This window comes from Peromyscus californicus, unplaced genomic scaffold (assembly GCF_007827085.1).
Source record: "Peromyscus californicus insignis strain IS unplaced genomic scaffold, ASM782708v3 Scaffold_21__1_contigs__length_65335640, whole genome shotgun sequence".
In the NCBI taxonomy this organism is placed as follows: domain Eukaryota; kingdom Metazoa; phylum Chordata; class Mammalia; order Rodentia; family Cricetidae; genus Peromyscus; species Peromyscus californicus.
Genome location: NW_026294514.1, coordinates 45,750,833 through 45,776,818, shown reverse-complemented (window position 1 = coordinate 45,776,818; position 25,986 = coordinate 45,750,833). Strand labels below are relative to the sequence as shown.

Below are 25,986 nucleotides of genomic sequence, written 5' to 3'. Positions count from 1 at the left end.
TCCTTCTATTGAGGGTCCCTGTTGGCTGGTGACTCCTTCCCTCCTCCCTCCCTCCCTCTCTCCCTCCCTCCCTCCCTCCCTCCCTCCCTTCCTCCTTCCTTATTTCCCTGTAGTGCTTGGTTGGATGAATAATGGGTAAGTGCAAGAGAGAACGTGAAACCTTGGATTTCTGTGAGCAGTACTGCTGATGAATCATATGACTTTGGCATTTACTTCTCTACTATGAAGGATGAATTGTCAAAGCAGATTCATGTGAGTCATAGATATTCTCTAAGACCGAGCTGTTCTAATTATTCAGAAGACACTAGCAGAAACCAGGCATGAACCAGCCATCTTACATGGCTTCAAAACTGTCCCTCTTCTCTGTATTTGGAGAAGTTTGGGGTTTGGATTAATACGAAAACTACAATGTATTATTTGGATTTTGAAGCTTTCCAATATTATGTCATTAGTATCACATCAAGAAAAAAATGTTATGTGAATACCTCACATTCTCTGTGTAGGCATCCTTCACAAAGCCTTGATTTATAGGTTTATTTACAAAAGGCAACCAGTTGTTTGTATGTCTCGATGGAGAACATTTTATAAATAGATCCTGCCTACTAGCTTTTCTCCTAACCTAATGTCAGAATATTTGTATTGCCTAAGTAAGCTCTCCAGACTAGACGCATCAATAGCACCTGAGACCTTAAAAGAAACGCAAATTCTTGGGCCCTATGTCAGACCTATAGGGTCAGAAATTCAGGACTTGGGATCTTTAAAACCTTGTTTTGCAAAGCTCCCCCCACCCCTAGATGATTTTCATTTCCAAAAATTTAGATTCCTACCTTGTAGGGGAAAGGGGCCAGCTTGAGGGAGCAGGGCAGACAAGACAGGAGGGGTCAGGGGTACAAGCAAAGTACATCAATAAACACGCATGAAAATGTCATAATGAAATGTTATTTTGTACACTAAAGTGATGAAGAAGCACCCTTGTCCACAGTGCTAGTGCTAACGTGTAGAATGTAGTTCCCACTGTACATTTAATTGAAGTGTACTTGATTATGTGCTGGTTAGTTCTTGTCAGTGTGACACGAAGGAGTCACCAGCCAACAGGGACCCTCAATAGAAGGAATGCCTCCATCAGAACGCATCTGGGCATGTGGAAAATACTTTTTCCATACAGTATATTCTGATCATGGTTACCCCTCCCTCAGCTCCTCTCATATCCTCCCTACCCACCCACCCAAGTCTACACCCTTTCTTTCTCTCTCACTAGAAAACAAACAAGCAAATAAAAAAATAAACATGGGAAAAAAAGGGCAAGAAACATATATAAACACAGAGACACACACACTCACACACACAGAAATCCCATAAAACAACAAAAATTGTAAACCATAATATATAAACAAAAGACCTATAAGGTTTTTTTAAAAAAATGCCCAGACGAAGAATTCTGAGACAAACTTACAAAATTATCATTGAGTTCATTTTGTGTTGGCCATCTACGGCTTGGCATGGGGCCTAAACTTAAGATTGGATTATATTCCCTGTGAGAATTTTGGAGCATTTTCTTGATTATGATTGACGTGAGAGGGCCCCGCCCACTGTGGGCTGTGCCACCCTGAGCAGGTGGTCCTGGGTGGAATAAACAACAAGTTAGTAAATAGCTTTCTTTTCTCTCTGTCCCTTGCCTGTCCTCCTCCTGGGGTTTCTACTGACTTCCCTCAGTGACTGATCAGGACATGTAAGCTACATAAACCATGTTCTTGCTTGGTTTTAGTTAGTGTTTTAACCTATCAACACAATGATGATAGGATATGTAATTAGTTATTAAGCAGGTATTTTTCAGAGAGGGGAAAAAAACCCACTGGGTCCATAACTTCACAGGGAAGTAGGGAAGAGGGTGTGGATCCTCAAAGTTATTCTGAGCCTGATAGTCACTTAGAGATAAGTTTGCTTTGAATTTGTGCTTTACACAATAAAGTAATTTTAAGTTGTCCATAGTTTTAGTCTCCATCAATAAAGCCAATGTTTCTGTATTAATTGTCTGAAGACAAAGTTAAAAAAGGAGTGAACAGGTAAACCCATTATTATCTTTTTTTTCCCCTTTGAGGCAACATCTCTCTTGATAGCGCTGGCTGTCCTAGAACTCTCTCTGTAGACCAGGCTAACCTCAAACTCACAGAGATCTGCCTGTCTCTGCCTCCTGAGTGCCAGAATTAAAGGTGTGCACCACCACATCTGGCTGATTTTCTTTCTTACGTAATAAATATTTTATCCAATTTATAATTTGCTAAAGGAGAGAAAAATAGTATTGTTTTGTGTTGTTCGATTAGGTTTTTTGTTGGTTGTTTTTAATGAAAGGGAGGATTTTTTCAGTTAGTAACTTTGGCTTGCTGTAAATGTTTCCTAGGGAGAACTTGATATATGAGAAAGATTAATTGTTTTATAATATCCCTTTGTGTTTGGCCCAGATTCTATCCCTTAGTTCTTCTTGGTAACTTTGTTTCTACAGCCAGAAGTTCAAAAGTACAAATTGCATCCTGGCTTTCCTGAAGCCTGAAGAAACTTTGCAATTGGTATTTGCCACTCTGCTAAACCAAAAGCCTTCTTCTGATGGAGTCTTTTAGTTTGGTTATTTAATCCTGAAGCTCTTTGCTGTCACTGTGTTAGTAGTTTGGGCATTTTGTAATTATTCTATTAGGAACTGTGATTGGGTATAGTCTTTATATAGCATGTGACAGGGCCGTGGATTTGATCTATAGCACTAGAAAGACATATTTTATAGTTTCTTCATGCTGTAAAAATTGTATTTGTTATAGTCACTGATATCTCTTCTTTTTAAATTAAACTGAACTCTTATGTCCCTCAGATATAGGTGGAGTTTTCCTGTGCTGCCACTCACCCTCAAATAATTACTCAGAAACTTAATAATAATTGTAAATGCTTGGGCAGTAGCTCAGGCTTGTTACTAGCTTACTCTTCTATCTTACCCCATTTCTGTTAATCTATGTGCTGCTCCGAGGCTCATGGCTTTTACCTCTATCCCATTTGTGTGTCCGACTTATTCTGTGTCTGGCTGGTGACTCCTGACTCTGCCCTTCTCATCCCAGCATTCTTTCTGTCTCAGACTGTCTTGCCCAATCTCTTCCTGCCTAGCTATCAGTCAATCATCTTTTTATTAACAATGAGAGCAATACATATTTACAGTGTACAGAAGGGTTATTTCACAGCACGCAGACCTATTAAAGGTCCTTCATGTGGGCCCCCATGAGGGGATGAACCTGGAGCAAGGTCACATGAGTAGGCTTATCATCATGCTGGCAAGGGATTTGAGGTCCTAGATACCCTGTCATGGAGTGCACAAGCTGCATATAGGCACATGTCCAAACTCTTACCATGTAGGGAGGCTGCAAATGCCAGAGTGCAAAATTGGAACCGGAGAGGGAGCCTCTCCTTCTGACCTGAATAATGCAAGATCTCTCTCTGCTTTCTTTCCGCCATGATCTGTCCTTTTCATTTAACCTCCTCCTCCTCTGTAAGTTAAGATACTCACAAGGATATGACTTACAATATTTGCAAACAGTATGCATTTAATAAATACTTGTCAGCATATATTTTTATAATGAACTTGAAAATATACTTTTGGGAAAAGTAAATCACACATTTCATAAGACCACATTTCATAAATGTCAACCGAATCTAAGAAAACTAATCACTTACATTTCACTTAATGTTTTAATGATTTTATACAAATGACATTCAGTATTTTTATAGTATAGCTTCAGGTACTCTATCTAGTGAATGCCTACCACAATGCCTATCTCTTATTATTCAATAAAAACTGGAATGAACAATGAGCAGATTAATATTTGCTTGGAAGGAAAGACATTTTTGGGACAGATGGTGTTAATGAAGCTCCTGTAACCTCAGATATATGAGTAACAGAATGGTTGATGTTCATAAATTTGCAGATTTGGAAACTAAGGCTTGAAGAGGCTAAGTTGCTGAAAGCTGTACCTCTAGGACATCACAGCTATATCTAAATTCCAAGCATTTTGACTCTTGAAGTAGAAACTGTATTTTTTTCTCCCTTGACTCCTTGGCCCCTTTGATTTATGTTTTTAAACTTAGTTCACCAGCAGGACGAACACTGAGGTATTTATGAACAAGTAAGATGTTTCTTGAACTTGCATAGTTTCCTTGCAAGTTTCTTTTAGTTACTCAATTGCTACAATCTGGAAAGGGCCTGTGTCAGCATGTTTTCATGTTTATCAACTGTAGTCCTCTCGTGGTGTTTTTATGTGGTAGCTCTAAGAGTTTTAGATAAGAAAAAGTAAGTTCTATTCTAAAGTTAAGATGAGTGAAAAAGAGTATGAGTTGTCAAGTCCCCTGTGCTAATAGGAACAGACGTTTATCATAAGGAAATTGCAGTAGTCATTATTAAAAATCAAGAACAATTAAAATTCTAGAAGGTTAGATAAAACTAAGTCACACACATCCAAGAATTATGCTTTGTCTTTCCTAATAAGAGCATTGTGGAAGGAGAGAATTTGTGGGTTATTCAGAATTGATTTATAGATCATGTAAACAAGTGCTCCATTGCTAAAAGCTTCTCAGCTGGATGCCAGAAGAGCAGCTTTGTATACTTGTCAGGAAGGACTTCCCCTTTAAAGCAGCCCTGGTCACCTTAATGACCCAGCTGGTCAAGTCTTGAGTAATCCCTGCCCTCTGACACATGCTGTGGCTGAGGCTTTGAGTGCAACAAATGTGCTAAGCAGGCAGTGAGGCGAGTGGGCTGCAAAGCTGTGTAGAACAAAATTAAGGATAGCAATTATTTCTCCATATGAAAAGGACAAAAATTACAGCCCCTGACGGTCATCGTACGTTGTGTATTGTCGTGTTTTGTAATTATTTCTCCTAAGAGTTGCACCAATTTTAAGCCATATCCCTTCCAAAGAAGATCTCTTAAATGCCATGTTGTTGATGTTTGCAAATTTTCATTGCTTCCGATGTTAAACATGATGAGGTAATTTTTCAAAATTTAAGCCTGTATTTAAACACTCTTCCCCTCCACCCCGTCCTTTCTCCTCTCCTCCCCAACATTCTACACTAGGTGATTGTTAGCACACATTTGATCGTGGCATGACTTATTCAAATTTTAATATTCATTATTAGGGATAGCCACAGTCTTAAGGTAGACTTACATTGCATTGATTTTTGCTTAGAAATAGGTTATATAATTCTATTCATAAATTTTTCTATATTTAAGGCTGGGTAATAAAACAAGGATGAAAATGTTGCTTAAAAATAACACTTTACCTGTGTAAAAGCAAAACCCCCTTTTATCTGAATATCAGTGTTTGGGAAGATATATATGGATGGATTAAGTTCATTCCTCAGCATTGGAAGGGCTTGCCTCCTGGGGAACTGGGTCTGAATCAGAGTGAGGTAGCGACTTAAAACCCTCTTATTTAGACCCTTGCACTCTGTCAGATAGGACCCTCCAGCTCATGAAAGCACCGTAAAGAAAAACTTTAGGAGAAACACACACCATTCCAATGAGACTTGGCAGCAGTTGATGGGCATAAGAAATAACGACCATCTGCACCTTGTGGCAGTCCACCAAGAAGCAGGATGAGTCCCCTGCAGCCTGGGGGAGTGGGGCTGGCCATCTTTAGCAGAGGATGCTGTTTATTTGACACTCCAGTCACTTTATTTAAATGGCTACTTTGTGAGACAAAATTAATTCTATGCTTTGGGTTTTAACTTTTTAAGCTGTAATTTGGCTTTATTTACAATTATTTTTATAGCTTATTATACCTGCTATTATACCTATTCATGTGGCACGTCATAATGAGAAAATAATGTTTTCACAAGAATAGAGAATGCGATGATAATGGCTTGATTTTGTTGATGCCTGATTTTAAGTATTTTCTATATTTGATGGAAAAATTGGCATTGTTACTGTGGGGTAAAAGAACAGTTATTGTGTGTTACCTAGTGAAATAAACGAGTCTTTCTTGATTCCATCTGCAGTCATGCTGATTGGTCATAGGGAAGGTATGAGCTCTTCCTCTTAGTCCATAGAGTCTGTCAAGGTTATAGAGAATTGACTCAATTCTGCCAGCCACTATAAAGCATTTTTTATTACAACTTGAAAGTTTTATTGTAGTTTTATTTTTGGTACAAACTCTGCATGCAAAATGTGAAGCTTTTAATTGAGTTTAATCTAGTCAACCCAGTGACTAAAGAAGAAATGGTAACTTTACATAGCACTCATTTGAAACCAAGTTTATGAACCATTAGAATGAAAACCCTGAAACTTGAAATGAGGAATCCATTGTGCTCCGGTTCATTAAAATCGAGTTGCAAGACCACCTCTGAGTCTTTAGGAGTCATGTTCACTGTTCAACAGACTACACTTAGCGGGGAGGTGGTGGAATTCCTTAGAAAGGACACAGGCTTTAGTTAGACAGACAAGGGTTCAAATCTTGTTTCTCCACACCCTTAGAGTATAACAGCCCATTACAGCTGTAGAGACATCCTGTGTCTGAAGTACATAGCCTTGTGTGATGTCATTGCTCAGGAAACTCCACTGGAGTTGTTACACAGAGCTGACCATATTCCTTCTGTGTAACTGAGCATGGTAAGGGCTCCCAGTGAGTTACTAGGTACTAAAGCCTGAGTCTGTGTGTATGGTGATATTTTAATTATACTGAAATGTGATTTTATTTGTATGTTAATAAATAAAGTTTGCCTGGGTATCAGAGGTCATTAGCGGAGAGCCAGGAATAGAAGTCAGGTAGTGGTAGCCCACACCCTTAATCCGATCACATGGCAGGCAGAGTCTCTGTGTGGTGCTGTGGGATGTCCTGTATGGCAAATGTGTTGCTCTGATTGGTCAATAAATAAAACACTGATTGGCCAGTGGCTAGGCAGGAAGTATAGGAAAAGAAAGAACAAGAAGGCAGAAGGAGTCACTGCCAGCCGCCGCCAGGACAAGCAGCATGTGAAGACTCCGGTAAGCCACGAGCCACGTGGCAGGGTATAGATTTGTGGAAATGGATTAATTTAAGCTGTAAGAACAGTTAGCAAGAAGCCTGCCACGGCCATACAGTTTGTAAGCAATATAAGTCTGTGTTTACTTGGTCGGGTCTGAGCGGCTGTGGGACTGGCAGGTGAAAGAGATTTGTCCTGACTGTGGTGGGCCAGGCAGGAAAACTCTAGCTACAATCAGCCATAGAGACTAGGAGGTCGGTATAGACAGGCAATGCCAAGGAAGTCATGTGGCTGGGCTTAGAGCCAATGAGAAGGCAGAACAGGAAAGCAATAAAACTCAAGACAGACAGGAAGAAGGTCTCTCTCTCGGGAAGGACGACAGCGAGTGGTGAGCTAAAGGGAGTCGGGGCTCTTGCTCTGATCTCTTAGGCTGTACCTTTGTGTTTGGCTCTGTGTTTCTTATTTAATAAGAATGTTTAGAATTTCGTCTACATGTATGTTTGCTGGAAACATGTGTCTGGACAGACATTATGTCATCACTTGTGAACATTCCAGCAGTTTCATTCTCAGTGTGACCAGGTGTCATCAACATAACTACGTGCATAATAATAATAGTAATAAAATAATAAAATTCTTTAAAATTATAATAATAATAGTAATAAAATAATAAACTTCTTTAAAATTGTCAAGGGGCAGATTACCCCACGAATGTCTTGTGTTGTGTCTTTTCTGTCCATTCAACCTTCTAACTGTCTTCAGTGTGTGCTGCATTGGGGTCTCTGGTACAGAAATAATTAACTGGAGCATAGGAAGAAGATACCGGAACTAGGCTGAGATTTGTTTTGTTCACATCCTTTGAGGTTTTCTCCATCTGAGAGTGCCCTTCCAGTCCTTCTGTTCTTGACCAGTGGTGTTACCACGAGTAACGAATGTAACGGACAGAGTGGCTTTGTTGTGTTAGCACCTGAAGTACATTGTGCTGTCCCTTCTCAGCCTGCTGGCTGTAGAAGGAGATCCTAACTTTGATCAATGTTCTGTTTGCAGATAGAGCATCCTTTACCTGTGGCTACTCTTAAGACTTGGTGCTTCAGTTTTCAGACTGGTTATCCGTCTTGCTGCAGTTGGATCTGTCTTATCTGACGTTCTGTCAGCTCTCTGGTTTGTTGGGGTCCTTTACCACATTGAGGCGGTTCAGCCATCACGTCTGGCTGCTCTTTAGGCTTGGCTCTTCCTTCACCCGTTAAAGGTTTGGTGACTCCAGTGCTGGCTCTCATTACTGTAGCCCTACAGCTCCTGATGCTCTTCACTGAATGCCACGCTGTTTGCTGTGTTGTTCAGTTGGGGAAGTTCTGGCTGTTTGTCCTCCAATTCGGTAATACTGTCCTCAGTTGTCTTCAGTTCCCTCCTGAACCAATTTAATTCACTTCAAAAGTTTGGGTAGTCTTTTTTTTTTGTAATAATGTAGGTTCTGTTTGTTTCCTTTTCAAATAACTTCCCTTTCTATTGTTAAGATAGCCTATATAACCTCAGTTGTTTCCATAGTCTGTTTAAATAACTGCATTTTTATGGTTGCTTTTGAGTCCCTGTCAGATAATCCCAGTATCAGATCCATGTCAGTATTGCTGTCAGGTCTCTATTCTCTTGGGTTTTGAGTTCCTTGACTCAAAATCTCCAGCTAGGCACTTGCTCTATCATGTTAGGGGACCTGAGTCCTTTGAAGAAATCTGTTTATAAAACATCAGCCTTGTTTAGGGTTAGCACTCACCTCTGGCCTCCTTGAGTGGCCTTGGGTTTCACTGACCTTTAACTTTCTGAGCCTTTGTGGTCCTGTTGTGTTTAGCTGATTTATTGGAGCCACTTGGCTTCTAGTTTGTTCTTTGTGGTGTAGCCTCAGGGCTTGGAGTTGCCCCTGGCTGGGGTGCCAGGTGTTACCCCTGTGGGAAAGCATTGGGCCTGTGACTTATTTGGCAGGCCCAGAGCTCCTCCTGAGCCTTTGTGATCCTCTCTCTGTTCTGTTGTCTCCAGCACACAATGGGTCCTTGGAGACAAAGCCTTCCTAGGCTGGGCTGCATTTTATAGTAGTACTTCTCCTGCCAGAGCAACATGGCATTTGCGCCAGCTGATTTTATGTCAGTGTGACATGGGCTAGAGTCATCTGAGAGTGGGAACCCCAATCAAGAACATGCCTCCATTGGGCATGTAGGCAAGCCTGTAGGGCGTTTCCTTTTAAACCAGTTTCTGTGAGTCAAGTCCTAACAGCCAATTCTCTGTCTCTGTCTCTGTCTGTCTCATCTCTCTCTGTGAGTGTGTGTGTGTGTGTGTGTGTGTGTGTGTGTGTGTGTGTGTGTGTGTGTGTGTGTGTGAGAGAGAGAGAGAGAGAGAGAGAGAGAGAGAGAGAGAGAGAGAGAGGTGTTAAACTACAAGAAAGATTGATAGGCAAAAGAATTAATTCAGAAATAACCTCACGTCTTAGATACACATTGTAGAATCTATTGTTGTTTTTGGAAACATTCCCTTTATTTTGTCAAACTTTTCAGTTATTAGTGCTTTATTTTTTAGCATCTTTCTCTTTTGTCCGTACTAACTAGTGAATTTGTAAACGCCAAAGCTTTAAGAACCAAGGTTTGAGTGACAAGTGTCATGTTCATGGTGTTTTGCTCTGGGCTGTGTTGATGAAGCTAGGTTACCTGTTAACTTCTAATTTTCTGTTGCTTTCTTAAAGTTGTTTTCTTTTTTATTTGAAACTGAGAAATTTTTAACTGAAACAAGAAAAATGAATATGACTAGTTGATTTCACTTCCTGCCTTTAAATATGAGGAAAAAAATCATTCCTATTTTCTTATTCAATTACTGTTTTTCCTAAAAACATGTTTTATAAAGATTTATCACATTCTAAGAAAATGAGAATATTGAATTTTATCTGGGAAATTTCACTTTGTTAGCAGCTTTTCAGTATCATAAATATTCAAATAATTAATTGTTGGAAAATATGATGTCAGGGAAGACATGGTAACACACACCTTAAATCCCAGCACTCGGGAGGCAGAGGCAGGCAGATCTCTGTGAGTTTGAGGCCAGCCTGGTCCACAGAGTGAGTTCCAGGACAGCCAGGACTACACAGAGAAACCCTGTCTCAAAAAACCAACCAATCAACCAACCAACCAACTAACCAACCAACCAACCAACCAACCAACCAACCAATCAATCAATCAATCAATTTGAGGGAGAGAGAGGGAAGGAAGGAGGAGAGGAGAAAAGCTGCCTTTGGACGGTTTTTGGAGCAGTGAAACAGTTTCTATCATAATTTGCAATTTTAGTTTTTATTTTACATATACTCAGATTTGAGCTATCTGTTTGGAAATTACCAGGTACATTTCAATGGATTTAAAAATAGTAAGAGCCAGTTTATTCAGAAGTCTGTTTAAGTAAAGAATCTGAATGGTAACTGTAAAGCTTGTCTTTCTTCTAGAGCCCATTGGAGTGCTTGGCACCTTCCAGTGCTGAGTCTGCTGAAAATGAGGGCAAATTGCCAGGCTCATGCCTGGTGCCAGACCCGTCATAGGAAAGGCAGTGGATGCAGTGGGTGCATAATCGTACACTATAAAATACCACACTTGAAATGGAGCATGAGGTCACTGAAAGAAGCCTCACCCTAAGTGTTGAGTGAAGAATTTCTAAAAGTCAGATGCTAAACCTGTGAATTGCATGTTTGTTTAGCTTACCTGCCTTCAGAGGTATTGATTAGCATATTTTATTATTCAAATTGCCATATTATTAGCGTTTTCTCCTAATTAAAGTATATCTAAATGATGTTGCCTTTGAACTTAAAATAAGAATCTTTATACATTCAGTGAGTCACTTGACTCTGGATTAAAAACTGTGTTTGTGGAAGGCTTGGGGTGAAGGTAGAAAATGGAAGCAACTTGCACTTGTGGAAAAATGGAATTTGATAAAGATGAGGGATAGAAAATCTGGGAAGGGGCTCCATTAGAACTGGAAGGTTTCAGGAAAATTTGCCTGTATCAATGACAAAGGACACACTAGATCATGCTTAGCACACTGCTTTGTATCTTGGCTGTTCAGGTACACTGAACTTCATCTTTGACTATAGGAAAACCTCTGTACCCATTTTAGGATTCTCTGCTCAAACCCACCACAGGCATTGCCAAGAAGTAACATTCCTCTCCCTCTACCCTCCATTGATTCTCGGGGGTTCTGTGTAAATGCTCATCAGGTGAGCTTAATTCTGAGGCATGTGGGTCATCTCATTTTCCATAGTATGTTCCATGCAGGTTGCTGGATGGTCGTGGTTTGAATGAGAATGGCCCCCATAGGCTCATACGTTTGAATGCTTGGTCCTCAGTTGCTGGAACTATCTGGGAAGGATTAGGAAGTGTGACCTTGTTGGAGGAGGTGTGAGGATTTGAAGTTTCAAAAAGGTCATGCCAGGCCTGGTGTCTCCCTCTTCGCCTGCTGCCTGTGGATTAGGATGTAAAGCTCTCAGCTACTGCTTCAGCACCATGCTTGTCGGCTTCCTTCTGTGATAGGAGACTAGCCCTCTAGAACTGTAAACAAGCCTCCAGTTATGTGCTTTCTTTTATAAGAGTTGCCTTGATCATGGTGTCTCTTCATAGGAATAGACAATCACTAAGACTTACTACTCAATTATTTGTATTATTTTTTATTTTATGTATATTATATATTTATACTTAGATGGTTTATTTAAATTCATTTTACTTTTAATTGTTCATTTGTGCTTCTGTATATTAAGCCATTATTATTATATGTTAATACAGAATGAAACTATTACATAAAATATAAATTTATTAAATTTATATATATATATATATATATATATATATATATATATATATATAAAAATAATTAATAGCTTACATTTGGATCCTTGTCTGAGTTCGCTTCTGGAAGAATCCAAAGACAGAACCATCTCTCCTTCAGATCCAGGTTAACAGAACTGTGTTCAATTGTCTTAGCCTGTCAGAGGAGAGAGAGTGTATCCAAACTCATCCTTATGTTCTCCACCTCACTCGCAGTGAGTTGTACAACTAAATATGGTTACTACCAGGCCATTAGAAGGGACATTATAAATTCATGTGTTCAGATGGCCCCTGGAGTCTTTAATCTTCAGCTTTCATCTTCCAAGTAAGAATTACTGAAGCACATAATTTCTAGTTCCCAAGTATTTCCACAATAAATACATTCTTGGACACTTTTATTAATCCTGCCACAGATTATTTCATCATCAGTCACTTAGAATTTTAGTCAGTGTAGTTACCTTCTGTTGAAGGATGAGAAAAATTAGTAGTTTCTGAAACATTAAATACACAGCAATAGAAAAATTAACCAAGCCAATTTAGGAACACTTTTTTTTATTCTTAAGTGTTTGATACAATTTTTTTCATCAAAGAGTTGATCGTAAAAGTGTGATAATTGTGATACAGCAAAGTAACCTGAAAAGTCACATTTATATTTTGTTTCTTAAACCCACTCAAAATATGATTTGCTGATTTATTTTCAATAAATACTGAGCATATGCTGTTAAAGTAATAATCGTGATCCCTGCTTATTGTCAACTCTGCCACTAATGGCCATCATTCTGCTCAGCTCCACAGATGGAAGTTAACCGTGGTTACATTCTGTCAGGGTCTGGATAAATCGAAGGACTCCGATTCCTTCTCAGGACTAGTATGTGTATATTCTTCTGTTGTCTGGGGACGCTGTGGTTGACCTACAGGGTGGAACAGTTTGTCACCGAATGCTTCTTTAACTTGGACAGACGTACCAAGTGTTCCTGTTAGCTCCACTGTTGGTGACTGCAGTGATACCATAGGCAAGGCTCATCAAAAGACAGGGTGCAGGAAAGCCACCATCAAAACGTGAAACGTAAGACACCATAATCTCTGAAATGTCTCTTGGAGACTGAAGGCTTCCCGTTTAAAGATGCAACTAAAAAAAGACAGTTTTTCTTAGGTTGAGATATCGGTATCCTGCCATTTTCTTCCTAGAAAATCAGCTTTCCTATTAACAGTTACCAAGTAAAATGTTGCATATTAGGAAAGCCTGTATGTTCCCATGATTATAATTAATATTTCAGTGAATGTACTTGGATGTTACTAATAATGAAGTAAAATTTAAAGATTTAGAATTAAACTCTATTTCTAGACTTTTCATATAATCAAAAAATTGCAGTGTGGTATGTGGATTTTAGCCAGTTATGAATATCACAACATACTGTTACTTGTTTTAATTTGATCATATATATTTATATATATATTACATATAATATATCCACACATAAAGAGATACACTTAATGTTTACTATATATCCTTCCAAAATGTTTTGAACACCCTGTATTTGAAAATTGAAAAAAGAAATGCTTAACAATCCCCAGAAATCCCATGTTGTCTTCAAACGTGTGCTACACTGTTCTGTGGTAGACACAGGAGACACATACTTTGTGTCTCCAGTATTAGAATCCATTGATAAACACTCCCTGTAATAAGTCTTGTAAGATTTGGAACAATTCATTTGTAAGCTTTGGGACAGTTCATTTTACATTTGCATGGTTGGTAAGGTAGAGTGTTACTATGTATTGTAGTGATTTTTTTTTTCTTAAATCCTCTTGTCATCTGTTGAGAGAAGCAGTATTCAGTAATGGTTTGTAAAACAGAGAATGGGAGAGTGGTCTTTTCTCTTTCCAGTTTCTTTGCTGTTTTATTCTGGTAGAGTAAGAGTGGTACCCTCAGTAGCAAGAATGTCCTGACGCCGGAAGTCAGGACAGATAGTATGCCTGCATAATCAGAAGAAGAGTGAAAGGACTCCAGTACACCTTAGAGTAAACAGGCTTTCCAGATGATTCTGAGAGCTGCAGAGTCGGTCCCCAAAAACCCACTGGTGTAGCAATTTAAATCATATCTGTCAAGTGTGTTAAATATAGCTCAATGTTTGTTTGATGTAACTTTGGAGTTTGAAATTCCTGTTGCTTCTTTTCCTTATGGAAGTAGGTATGGTTAGCTTTACCTACTCTTTAAACTATTATCTCTCTACATTAAATGGATAGTATGGAGTCTGCAGTTTCTTCCTAACATACTTATAGATATCACAAAAATTTGAGGGATTTAATACAAAATAACAATATATCTTAAAGTTGATACTGAGGAATTTTGCCATGACAACTATGTCTTGTCTTAAAATGGCCCATGATAATAATCTGCACTCCCCTTAGAGACTGTTCTATTTGGGACTAGACCAGCTCCTCCCAGTATAGTGAGAGACACACTGAGAACCTGGGGATAATGCATGCTGACACCAAGCTTGTTGAATGGGTTCTGAAGATCATCCCGGTGTGCTCTAGGCAGAATGTCTGTGTATCCCAGCCAGGCCTGACTCAAGATCTTCTGTTGTTGGCTTGGGATAATTTGATTCTCAGGGCTGCCTCTTGACCCTCCAGTTCTTTACCAAAACGAAAAGCCATTTTGAAATTCATTTTACATTTGCTATAATGGTCATGGGTCTAAGTGAGACTTCAGACCTGTTGGCCTGAATTGACTTTCTGTAAAGGACACTCATCTATGGTGTGTGTGGATGGGCACCAGGATAGGAGAAATGGCATGGCATTTGTTCAGTCCACACCTGCAGGCAGTTGTTTGATCCTCCAGTTCAGCCCGTGGTAGTGTTCTTAGGGATGTGGTTTGCACTCAACACAGTCCGAAGCGCTGAATTCCCTGACGGACTCGTGTGCACGGTGGTGGTGGTGCTTCCATATTGCAGTACAGGAGAAGGGACAAAGGACAAGCTTCTTAGCTCTGTCACTGAGTGCCTTGGACCCTGGACAACATTAACCTCTCAAGCCTCTGTTTTCTCATCTAGAGAATGTGGAAACAATGCCTTTCTAGGCAGTTCCAACATAACGGGGCATTCTTCCCAGATTCAGCAAGTGTATGTGGAAACATGTCCAGGGGAACTTTATATAAGCTTTCATTTAGACAAATCAAAGAGATCGCCTGTATCTCTATGTAGGCCAACCTTAAATCTTCTAGCAGTTCTTAATTTCTTTGATTTGTGGATACTGTGAAGTGAGTTAACCTCCAGTGGTTTTTAAGAGAATTTCTCAAAGAATAGCAAAAAATATATTTAAAAAAATGAAATCTCCAGTTGAAACCAAAAGAATCTTATGTTTCAAAATAACATAGTTTTGGGTGTTGAGATAGAATTAATAAATAGAGAAATGGATATTGATTTCTTTTGCCATGATAATGATACATTAGTATTCATGAACGCACCAAAGGGATGGGATCCTAATATTAGAAACACATTAAATATCTAAGCCAGATCTCTTGAAGCTCAACATCAGACAAGCGTAATCATTAGAGTTTGAACGTAGGTCTGTGGGTTTTTAATAAGGTCACAAATCACTAGCAAACAGATGGCCATTAAATAAAACTGTGTCGGCTTTGTGTATCACTGTTGTGCACCTTCCACGGCTGTGTCTCTGTCGATGGCATATTTTATTGCACTCTTTTATAAAGTTGTGTTATTTCCTATGAACGGTGTTTGCCTAAATGTCTGTCTATGCATGGCACGACACGTGCTGCAGAGCCCAGCAGAAGGCGTTGGATCCGCGGGGCCTGGAGTTGTAGATGGCTTGAGAGCTGCGTGGGGGTGGTCGGACCCACCCCTGGGTCCTCTGCAAGAACACTTGTTCTCAGCTGCCAAGCCGCCCCTCACAGGCTTTATTTTCCTTCCTTACTGATACACGTCAAGTGTGAGAGAAAGCCACTTTGCCTGTGTCTGGAAGGATGAGAAGCAGACTCCTTCTATTCGTTCTGTGCTTTCAAGATTGAAGAAAGCTACACGAGCCCTCTTACCCTTTCAGAAAGCAACAAAGGAAGAAAGCAGAAATGTAGGGGGAAGTCACTTTATTTGGGAGCATGTGTTAGAATTTTTTTTTTTTTTTTTTTTGGACCACCACTTCAGAGTATGACTTTGATTAGAAAAAGAAATAGAAGCGGGTGGCAGAAATAAAGAAAAGTCAGGAATTCCTGCCCCTCCAGAAACAGTCCATTCGCTATCCATGCTACCTAGCCTCCTGTTCCATAGTTTTACTTTTGAGTTTCATAATGCACTCACCACATCCTTCATAATCTATGGGTTGTATGCCTGTGTAAACTCCACAGGTTTGGGGAAATTTTAATATCTTTGTATAACCAGGGTTCCTTGCCTTTCTCATCCACTCATCAGCCTCAGTAAGAATATTCCATCCACTGTCTAAGGGAGATGCTAGGTAATTCCCCTTTTGGGGGGTATGTGTTCAGTGCTCCTCTCTTCGTCCAATTGAACAGACCGAGAGTTTGCCTCTCAGCCCACACTTTAACAAAAACTGTAGCTACCAAATTCTGATAAAAACAGACTCTTCTCTTTTTAAGTCTTGGTTGATTTAGAAGAAGCAGGTCATCACCAAGGAAGGTAAGCATTGTGGTGCTTTGCTGCAGGTGCACTGTGGATGCTTGTATCAGGCTGACCAGTGTAGTTATCATCTTACACATTACCTTAAAAAAATCTGGAGGACAAACTCAGTAGAGTTTAAAATAAAAACATCCCAAGACAAGCAAGCTACAGATCTCAGAAACCTTCTGGAGAAGGAGGATGAAGAGAAAGGAAAAATAGGCATGCTGTTTAAGGCAGCATGGAGGTCAGCCACATGGCAGACAGGCAGCTCATAGAAGGGAGGGAAACTTTAGAGGAAGAGCAAGGAAGCCCAGAGACCACACGTAGGTTCTGGCCGGCATCTGAAGGAACCAGACAAAAAGGAAAAGTTACACCTTTCTTAGGATTCAGAAAGGCAGGCTGGTCCAGCTGAAACTTCATGGCTGCTCGGCTTGCAGGGACTCCACTCAGGTGGGGTTTCCAAGAAAGAATCATAGCATCTCAACAAAGGGAAAATTATCTCAGCAATCTCTTTCATAGATGAAGGTGAACTCACCTTCCAAGGGGTGATCAATCCATTAGCTGGGTGATGTACCCTACCAACTGGAGCGGTAGGTATCCACCCAGGTCAGAGATTGTATTTGTGATGGATCTTTGCTGGTACTCTTACATTCCTCTACTCTGAAGAGGTACGTCTGAAATCATTTAGGATCCAGTTCAGGGAATCAGAGCCTCAAACACTTCTGGCATCTCTGACATCTGCCAAGAGGCTCAAGGATATTTCTTGCATTTAGCCAAGAAAGAAAGTGATAACCTTTTTTTTTTTTTTTTGCAGTAACATTATTTAAATACATCCTTAAGTGACTTGGAAATTATTGTTGACTACATTATCTTGCCATGAAATCAGTCTGGAAAGAAGTCACTCCTGGTTTCTAATGGAAACTTTGTACATGGGTCAGATTCGGTCCTAACTATGAGCAGAGACAGAGCCAAGCATTAAGTCAGTTCTCTATCGCTTTGAATCTTTAAAGATTATTGCTGATTTCTGTTGTGTTTAGTATTGCCTTCTCTAGCATTAGATTTCCTTTTAGCTATATCTTTAAGATACATATCTTAGTCATTGACTTGAGAACTTTTGTTTTTCAATATACCTATGATATATTATAGATTTCCCTTTAAATACTGTTTAGCTGTATCCTACAATTTCTGATAAATTTTCATATTGTTTTAGTTTTTACCCAATTTTCCAAAACCTTAAAAAACACTATGGATTATTAAGACATATATTGCTTAGTTACCGAGTGTGTTTGGAAATTATTTCTACGTTTGTTTTAGTTGTTAGAAGATGTCTTCTGTCTTAGTTATTGTTCTATTGCTGTGAAAAGACAACTTAGCAATTAAGACATTTAACTGGGGGCTTGCTTACAGTTTCAGATGGTTAGTCCATGATCATCATGGCAGTAGGCAGGTAGGCATGGGACTGGAGCAGTAGCTGAGAGCTTACATCTTATCTGCAAGATGGGGCAGAGAGAGAGCAAGCCTGGACCTAGCGTGGGTTTTTGAAACTGACCCTCAGTGACGCATCTCCTCCAACAAAAGGCATACAACCCATAGATCATGAGGGGTGTTGGAACCACGAAGGCAGCTGTCAGAGCTATGGTCAATAACATAATGAGGACACAGAATCCTTGGGGGTTTTGCCTCTCCAAGACTCACTCAGGCATGGCTTTGCCAACCACCCAGCCATGTTCCATGAGTTCCAGTTCTGCCTGTTAGTCCCCACACATGGCCACTGACAGTTCTCCTTATGTTTCTTAATCTCCATTGCTTTAGCTTAACATTTAGATTGAAATATTATTTATGTAAGTTGCACTTTAAAAACAAAGTGGCCGGGCAGTGGTGGCGCACGCCTTTAATCCCAGCACTTGGGAGGCAGAGGCAGGTGGATCTTTGTGAGTTCGAGGCCAGCCTGGTCTAGAGAGCGAGATCCAGGAAAGGCGCAAAGCTGCACAGAGAAACCCTGTCTCGAAAAACCTAAAAAAAATAAAAAAAATAATAATAAAAACAAAGTGGCCTGTGGGTAACTTGTCTGTCAGAGAGTGATAGGTGAATGTTTGTCACATGACATTTCTAAAGATGGAGAACTTCATATGACTGTCAGAGGACATTTTCCAACCACTTGCATTTTTACTTCAATATATTTGATTACCTATTATGACTCATACTATAGGTCATAATTATGTTTCTATCTAATATAAAAATTGTACTATAATGTGATTTTGTACCTACATGGTTTCGCATGGTGTGCTCCCTTCGTGGTAGTTGGTTCCTACACTCAGACGAGGAGACACCATTTTACAATGGCATGTTCATATCACGGTCTTGCACATCCTGGTGGTATTGTGCTTGATGCTTGGTGCTTTGTTATGCTACAGGAAAGGCTGGGAAAGATATGAGGACTATGAGCAATGTTACAGAAAGCTGCAAGTCATAATGTTTGCGTGCATAAAAATTAACTCTTAGGAATGTGGTTCATGGAAGAGAATGTTTTTGAAGATAGGTGAGAACTGGAAATTTTTCATGGTAAAGTGAAACTCTGATGTACTAACTATAACACAACTTTTTCAAAAAGACATTAACATAGTCGTGGCTTTGTGGTAGGTGCAAAGCATACCTTGTGTGTTGCTCTCAGGTTGGTATAGCTTCGTTTTGAAGCTGCAGTTTCTGAAAGAGTTTTGCTGCAGTATTGATTTTACTATCTGACAGTACAGTAACCTCTCCCGGATCTATTTTGTATCAGGTTGAAGTTACAGCTTCTTCATGTGCTATTGGCTGCACTTACTTCCTCAAAGGAATTTACAATAACTGTATTCTTGCATGTATTAACAGTTCATCTTTTTCTTTCTTTTTGCTGTAGGATAAGAAATGGATTCTCAATCATGAAGATGTTACATTGGGAGCATTACTGGGCAAGGTATGCAATCAGCCGAGCTAAATAAGAGATTTTCATATTAACCATGAGCACTTCATATTGCTGTTCAAAGCATTTTTTAATATTCTGTCACATGTCAAGGTGCATGTGTTTTAATTAGTTAATCTAGAAGAAGGCAGTATCATATCTCCTAGAAATCTTCTGACTTTCCCTGAAATTGATGTGTGATGGTCTTAGAAAGGCTTAGGATGATTTTATCTTTAAAAATAGTGTGTATTTTCCCTCGAAGGTCACAGCCATCATGGTTTTATTAAAACCAAAAACTGTTGAATGAAGGAAAGAAGCTGTGAGGCAGTGAAGTTTGAATGGACCTTCACCAGTCAGTCTTCTTCCACTGGTATTCAGTAATTCAGAAAAAGTGAAGTGTTGCTTCTTGGAATATCAGGAAAGTGCATAACACCACTTTATCATAATGTAAATATAATGTGGGCAAGGGCTGGGGAGATGGTATAGGGATAGAGGTGCTTACCACCAAGCCTGGCTACCTGAGTTCACTACCAGGAACCTACATGGTAGGAGAAAACCAGCTTCTGACCTCTACATGTGCTGTGGAACGTACACACTCCCCCACAGGAAACACAAATTTATTTAAATATTGTGGACAAGATGTGTTTCATTTCAAGTACCTGTTTTGTAACTGGCTCTGTTAGTTGTGGGTAAGGACAAGTCTTATAGAGTGAAAGTTTCTTTTCCTGTAATCTAGTTGGAAGTCTCCTCCAAATCGTAGTCTGTATTAAAATGCATTATTTCCAACAATAAAGGCAGGCTAGTCAAATAGACTCTTCACAGATCTGCCAATCATTATTATTCAGGTTCTAGTGAATGCATAGTAGTTTGCCAGTGACAATTGTGGATGTTTCTGTGTGAAATTTGAGTTGAATTTAGCTTCATGATGCACTGTGAAAAAAGTAGGTAAAATTCAGATACTGTTATTGGAAAGTTTATATATAACTTATGAGTGATCAGTGCTGGACTCAACTGAGGTCTGGCATTTTAAGTAAAGGAATAAATGATCCATCTTTATTCCAAAGTGAACGTGACCATTTCTTGCAATTTTCAAAAACATTCAGCTTATGAAGGCCACAGGCCCTTGTTGGAGTCCCCTTTGCAGGATTTTCAGCAACTGCTGTTTATTTACATGCCTTCTCCAAGTGGAAGCGTCTAGTTGCTATGGTAAAACAGGTTTTATTTGCTGATACATTTCTATAAGTTAATTCTAAAGAACCTAAGCTAAAAGAGGCAGTTCCCTTTACTCTGAGTGCTCTCCTAATTCAGAAGGAAATAGTCCTAAATACGATAATAATAATGCTTGAGTAACCCAATAGAAGCAGTTGGGTTCAAACTTACTACAGAGAAACTAATTTCCTTGAAAATACAATTAAATGATAAATTTAATTCAAAACTAAAATACTGAAGTAGACTGTGTTTACAAGGACAGATTTTTTTCAATACAAAGAAAAATATTTTTAATTAGAGAATATGTTCTAATTTTTTATTTGTTTGTTTTGAGACTCATGTATAGCCCTGGCTGTCCCGGGACTTGCTATGTAACCAGACTAGCCTCAAACTCCCAGAGTCCCTTATGCCCCAGCCTCCCAAGGGTGGGGATTGAAGGCATGCACAGCCGTAACTGGGTTCATGCGTGCATGCGAGTGTGTGTGTGTGTGTGTGTGTGTGTGTGTGTGTGTGTGTGTGTGTAATAATTTTTATGTTTACTTTAAGTATGATTATTCAAGAATTTTTTTCTTACTAAGGCTATTTCATAGAATAATTACTTTTTAACGACTAGACATGAGAGTTTCAATAAATTTAAATATTTTAAAGAAATGTTTTTAAAGAGATATTATTTAGCTTAACTTTATCTAGTATTTCACAATACTGGAAAGTAATTTGTCATTAATATTTTACTACCTTTTCTGAATATTTATTGTACACTGAGAATGCATGAATAGTTCAAAGAGAGCCAAACTTTTTAGTAGTAGTTGTTAAGTAATGGCAGAAACTAACATCTTCATTCAGTACCAAAGCCTTCCACTGCAGTTGACATTGGAGTCACCCAACAATTACTGTGTGCCTGTGTGTGTCACACACCCCTGGATGTGGGTGTGTGTCCGTGAAGAAGCAGAGAGAATCCCTCATGCCCATAATTCCTCTGCTGTGACTAGCAGAAAGACAGGTGACCATGAGGCACTGAAATGAACACCTTTTATGTTAGAGGGTGCTGAGTCCTGAAGTGGAGCGGGCCTGGGGCTGCTTGGTAGTGGGTGTTGCCCTTCTTAAAAGGAAATCCAGGCAGATCTTACTGCGGATTACCTTTGAATTAAAACTTGCTGGAAACACCACTGAGCCATGTGGACAGCTGACAGTGAGCATAAGGCAAAGAGATTAGCCAGTGCAGAACTCACCTGCCAAGCAAAAGACAGTTTGGTTGTGATCCAACAAGTAAAGGGATTTCTAGGAGGAGGAAGTCAGCGAGATGACGAGGATGCACATCATAGGGGCCTGACCGGATTTCATGACACCTCTAACTTTCATTGTGAAGGGAGCGTGGAGCTGCTGGGTGATTTTCCATAGAGCAGGATAGTTACTCTGGGAAGGTGGTTCTGGGCGTGGTGAGTTGAAAGCTTAGGAGAGAAGTGCAGTTAGATAAATGAAAACCGATGCCAGGACGGGGGGTTGCCACTGGGAGGTAAGAAATTCAGATATATGTTGAAGTTGAACCAGTTGTATCTCTTTTTTTTTAAAGGTTTATTTATTTATTATGTATACAGTGTTCTGCCTGCATGTATGACTGCAGGCCAGAAGAGGGCACCAGATCTCATTACAGATGGTTGTGAGCCACCATGTGGTTGCTGGGAATTGAACTCAGGACCTCTGGAAGAGCAGCCAGTGCTCTTAACCTCTGAGCCATCTCTCCAGCCCCCAGTTGTATCTCTTAATGGATGTTGTAGCAGTTGAAAGACAGAACTCAGCTCTAAGTGTAGCAGGTTTCTGGAAACAAGATTAAAAGTGTGTGATACACCAACTTTATCTGTTAGATTTCTGCAGGACAGTGAGGAAAGCCAGTTGAGTAACAAGCGCTGAGGTTAAACAAGATGACTGTTCTAGAATAGTAGTTGGGAGTGGGCCTTCATAAAGAAGAGGGTAAGAACTGAGCCCTGGTCATTCCAGCACCAAGAGGCTAGGAGAAGAAAAAGCAGTCCTCAGAGGGAGTTGAAGAAAGTAACCAATTAGGAAGGCAGAAAACCAGGAACTGTTATTATACCTTAGAGACTAAGACACGCTAAGCCAGGGAGTAGAGGCTGCTGCCTGGAGTCAGGGGCTGAGAATCAGAGACGCTAAGCCAGGGAGTGGAGACTCCTGCCGTGTGTGTGTGTGTGTGTGTGTGTGTGTGTGTGTGTGTGTGTGTGTGTGTGTGTGTGTAAGGGGGGGCGCGCAGGGGGTGCTGAGAATGAAGCACTGGGTTTGCAAGATGCCAGTGGTAATGGCTGGCAACCTTGTTACAACCTAGTCAGGGTGGTTTAAGAGAGGCCTGGGATGGCAAGGCTGTAAGTCTAACTCTGCTGCAAAGGAAGCCAAGGCATGGTGGCTGTATGGTCAGTTACTTTGTAGAAGAATGGCATCTTGGTCTGTAGCTGGGAAAGAGCTCATTGGAGGCTTTAGGATTTGAGTGTTATGAGTTGCTACAGCTAGGTAAGGACAGCATGAGATGTTCACAGTGGAACATTAACACACAGTGTTTACACATAAGCGCAACATAGCCTGTGTAACTCAGGAACAAAGATGGTAGGTGAATATGCAACTGAGAGTCCATAACTCCATGGAGATTACTTTGAGGTTTTTTTTTTTTGTTTTTGTTTCAGAAGTGACATCATCAGCTAAGAATGAAGGGAGTATTCAAAAAAGCATAGAAGGTGTTGTCCAAAAGACTAGGATTTCAAATGATCTAGAAAAAGTAGCCAAGCCACAGTAAGGGCTCTTAAAGGGTTTTGTTTGTGAATTTGCAGTGAATTCAGCAGCAGGGCTAAGGTCTTTAGCCATGTTTGAGTAGGTAGAGAGACAGTGACACTTGAGTTCAAAGTGCCAGTGAGCAAAGGAAAGTATTTTCAGTAGGTGACAGCCATGATGAGGGAGAGTGGAAAGAGCTGAACGACCAGGTCTCAACACTGAGAATTACAAGAACACGGGACAGTAATAACCTGGGGAGTACTGAAAATCTAGCTCTTTGAGAAGGTGATAGTCGTGCTGATCTTTTCTGGAGTGTGGATTTCTTCTCTTCCTAAGTATGTTTACTATAAGGCATATATATCAAAGTAGATGTTAGCCATAGAGGGAAGTTAGCAGTGTTCGTACATATGATGAATATTGGTTCACCATTGGTGATAGTGATGCTTGAGTAAGCCGCTTTCCACCCTGTTGGACAACCTATTTCTACAGAAGACATGGTTGTTAGGATCAGTGCCAGCAGTTTCCTCTCAGAATCTTTGCTTTATCTATAGTCACGGTGATCTTTAATTTAATAAAATACAGTGTTTAAGGGATAAAGTAGTTGGTGGAAGAAAGCCTACATACTTAAGGCCGTGTTAAGTTAATGTCGAGTTCTCCTTTTGCTGAAGCCAAAGATTAACTTGTGGTAATGTGGAAGACTGACGTCCATCCTCATGACAACCCAGAGTTGGTAATGGATAGTACAGTAGTTTGGTTAACTCACAGTACTTCATTTGGTGCTTTCTTGAATTTTTAGCAAAGATTTATGGGCTGTCAAACATGCCAAACAATGCTTATATTCTTATTTCCAGGGGAATTTTGGTGAAGTATATAAGGGTACACTAAAGGATAAAACTGCTGTTGCTGTTAAAACATGCAAAGAAGATCTTCCTCAGGAACTAAAAATCAAGTTTTTACAGGAAGCCAAGTGAGTTCTTTAAAATAATACAAAAATGTGTGTTTATAATCCATTAGCATTGTCATTCTGCTGTATGAAATTTGCTGTGAGGTAAGTTTCAAAACATCTCCTAAGCTGTGGTTTGCTGAAGTAGAAGTCAACACTTCTGGAACCTTCCGGAGTGAGCCCTCTGATGGTGTAGGAACAGTCTCTGGTTTGAGCTAGCCTGCAGACCAGTCAAGCAGGCATGCTAGCAATGGGGCATCAACAGTGTACCTATTCTCCAGATCCTGAAAATACTGCAGCATTTTTTATCTTCCACACATGTTTTTATATGCAATGCTGTAGTTATATTTGTAATAAAACATTGTTAAATACACATCTTGTATACCTTTAGCTATATTTACATATCTTGTACTCTTGCTGGGTATTATAAATTTGATTCCTTTCCCAAGAATCTCAGATTTCTGTTTTGTGTCTGGCATTTGTTAAAAACCCTTTCTTTTCTAAGATGTCTTCTCTGTATTATATTGTTAACTAAAATTGAATGATCCATCTTACCTATCCCCATTCTGCAGATAGTTAAGTATACCAATTTCATATTTAAGAACTGAAAATATAATTTGAACATACAGATATGGGGGAGTTGAATAGAATGTTGGGTGGGTGGTGAGGTCAGAGGAGACGACATGAGAGGGGCTGAGCTCATGGCACAGATGTCTTCATGTACATCTCTAGTCAGAATCTAAATGTCTGTGGCCATGGAGTAAAGGTAAATCTTAAGTACTTAAATACTGTCTGAGGAGTTGTAGTCTTTTCATGTCCATCATTGGAAATTCCATGGACAGTTAGCAGTCATTCTTAGGGTGGAAGGTGATGGTTCACATTGCCTCAAAACATTTTTCTTACTTACAAACTTGTGATTGTTTTGTAAACTGAAAGGTTTAATTTCTTTTTAACTGGAATTACCAAGTTTGGTATTAGAAATGTAGATTCTGTCCACTCAGGCTGCTGAGCGTTCCTCCTTACACACCCATTACATCATGGAGCTGTGCACTCAGGCTGCTGAGCGTTCCTCCTTACACACCCATTGCATCATGGAGCTGTGCACTCAGGCTGCTGAGCATTCCTCCTTACACAACCATTACATCATGGAGCTGTGCGCTCAGGCTGCTGAGCGTTCCTCCTTACACACCCATTACATCATGGAGCTGTGCACTCAGGCTGCTGAGCATTCCTCCTTACACACCCATTACATCATGGAGCTGTGCACTCAGGCTGCTGAGCGTTCCTCCTTACACACCCGTTACATCATGGAGCTGTGCACTCAGGCTGCTGAGCGTTCCTCCTTACACACCCGTTACATCATGGAGCTGTGTGCTCAGGCTGCTGAGCGTTCCTCCTTACGCACACATTACATCATGGAGCTGTGCACTCAGGCTGCTGAGCGTTCCTCCTTACACACCCGTTACATCATGGAGCTGTGCACTCAAGCTGCTGAGCGTTCCTCCTTACACACCCGTTACATCATGGAGCTGTGCGCTCAGGCTGCTGAGCGTTCCTCCTTACACACCGTTACATCATGGAGCTGTGCACTCAGGCTGCTGAGCGTTCCTCCTTACACACCTGTTATATCATGGAGCTGTGCGCTCAGGCTGCTGAGCATTCCTCCTT

General features: G+C 40.1%; 1 protein-coding gene across 3 annotated transcripts in view; it reads left to right on the top strand.

Annotated features, from left to right (window-relative positions):
- Fer (FER tyrosine kinase) overlaps positions 1-25,986 on the top strand; it is a 346,826-nt gene that overhangs the window by 197,929 nt on the left and 122,911 nt on the right. For all 3 annotated transcript variants that reach the window (XM_052750228.1, XM_052750229.1, XM_052750230.1), the window contains 2 exons: positions 19,353-19,409; positions 24,227-24,342. In XM_052750228.1, the coding sequence (XP_052606188.1) occupies positions 19,353-19,409; positions 24,227-24,342 (173 nt within the window). The remainder of the gene's footprint in view (positions 1-19,352; positions 19,410-24,226; positions 24,343-25,986) is intronic.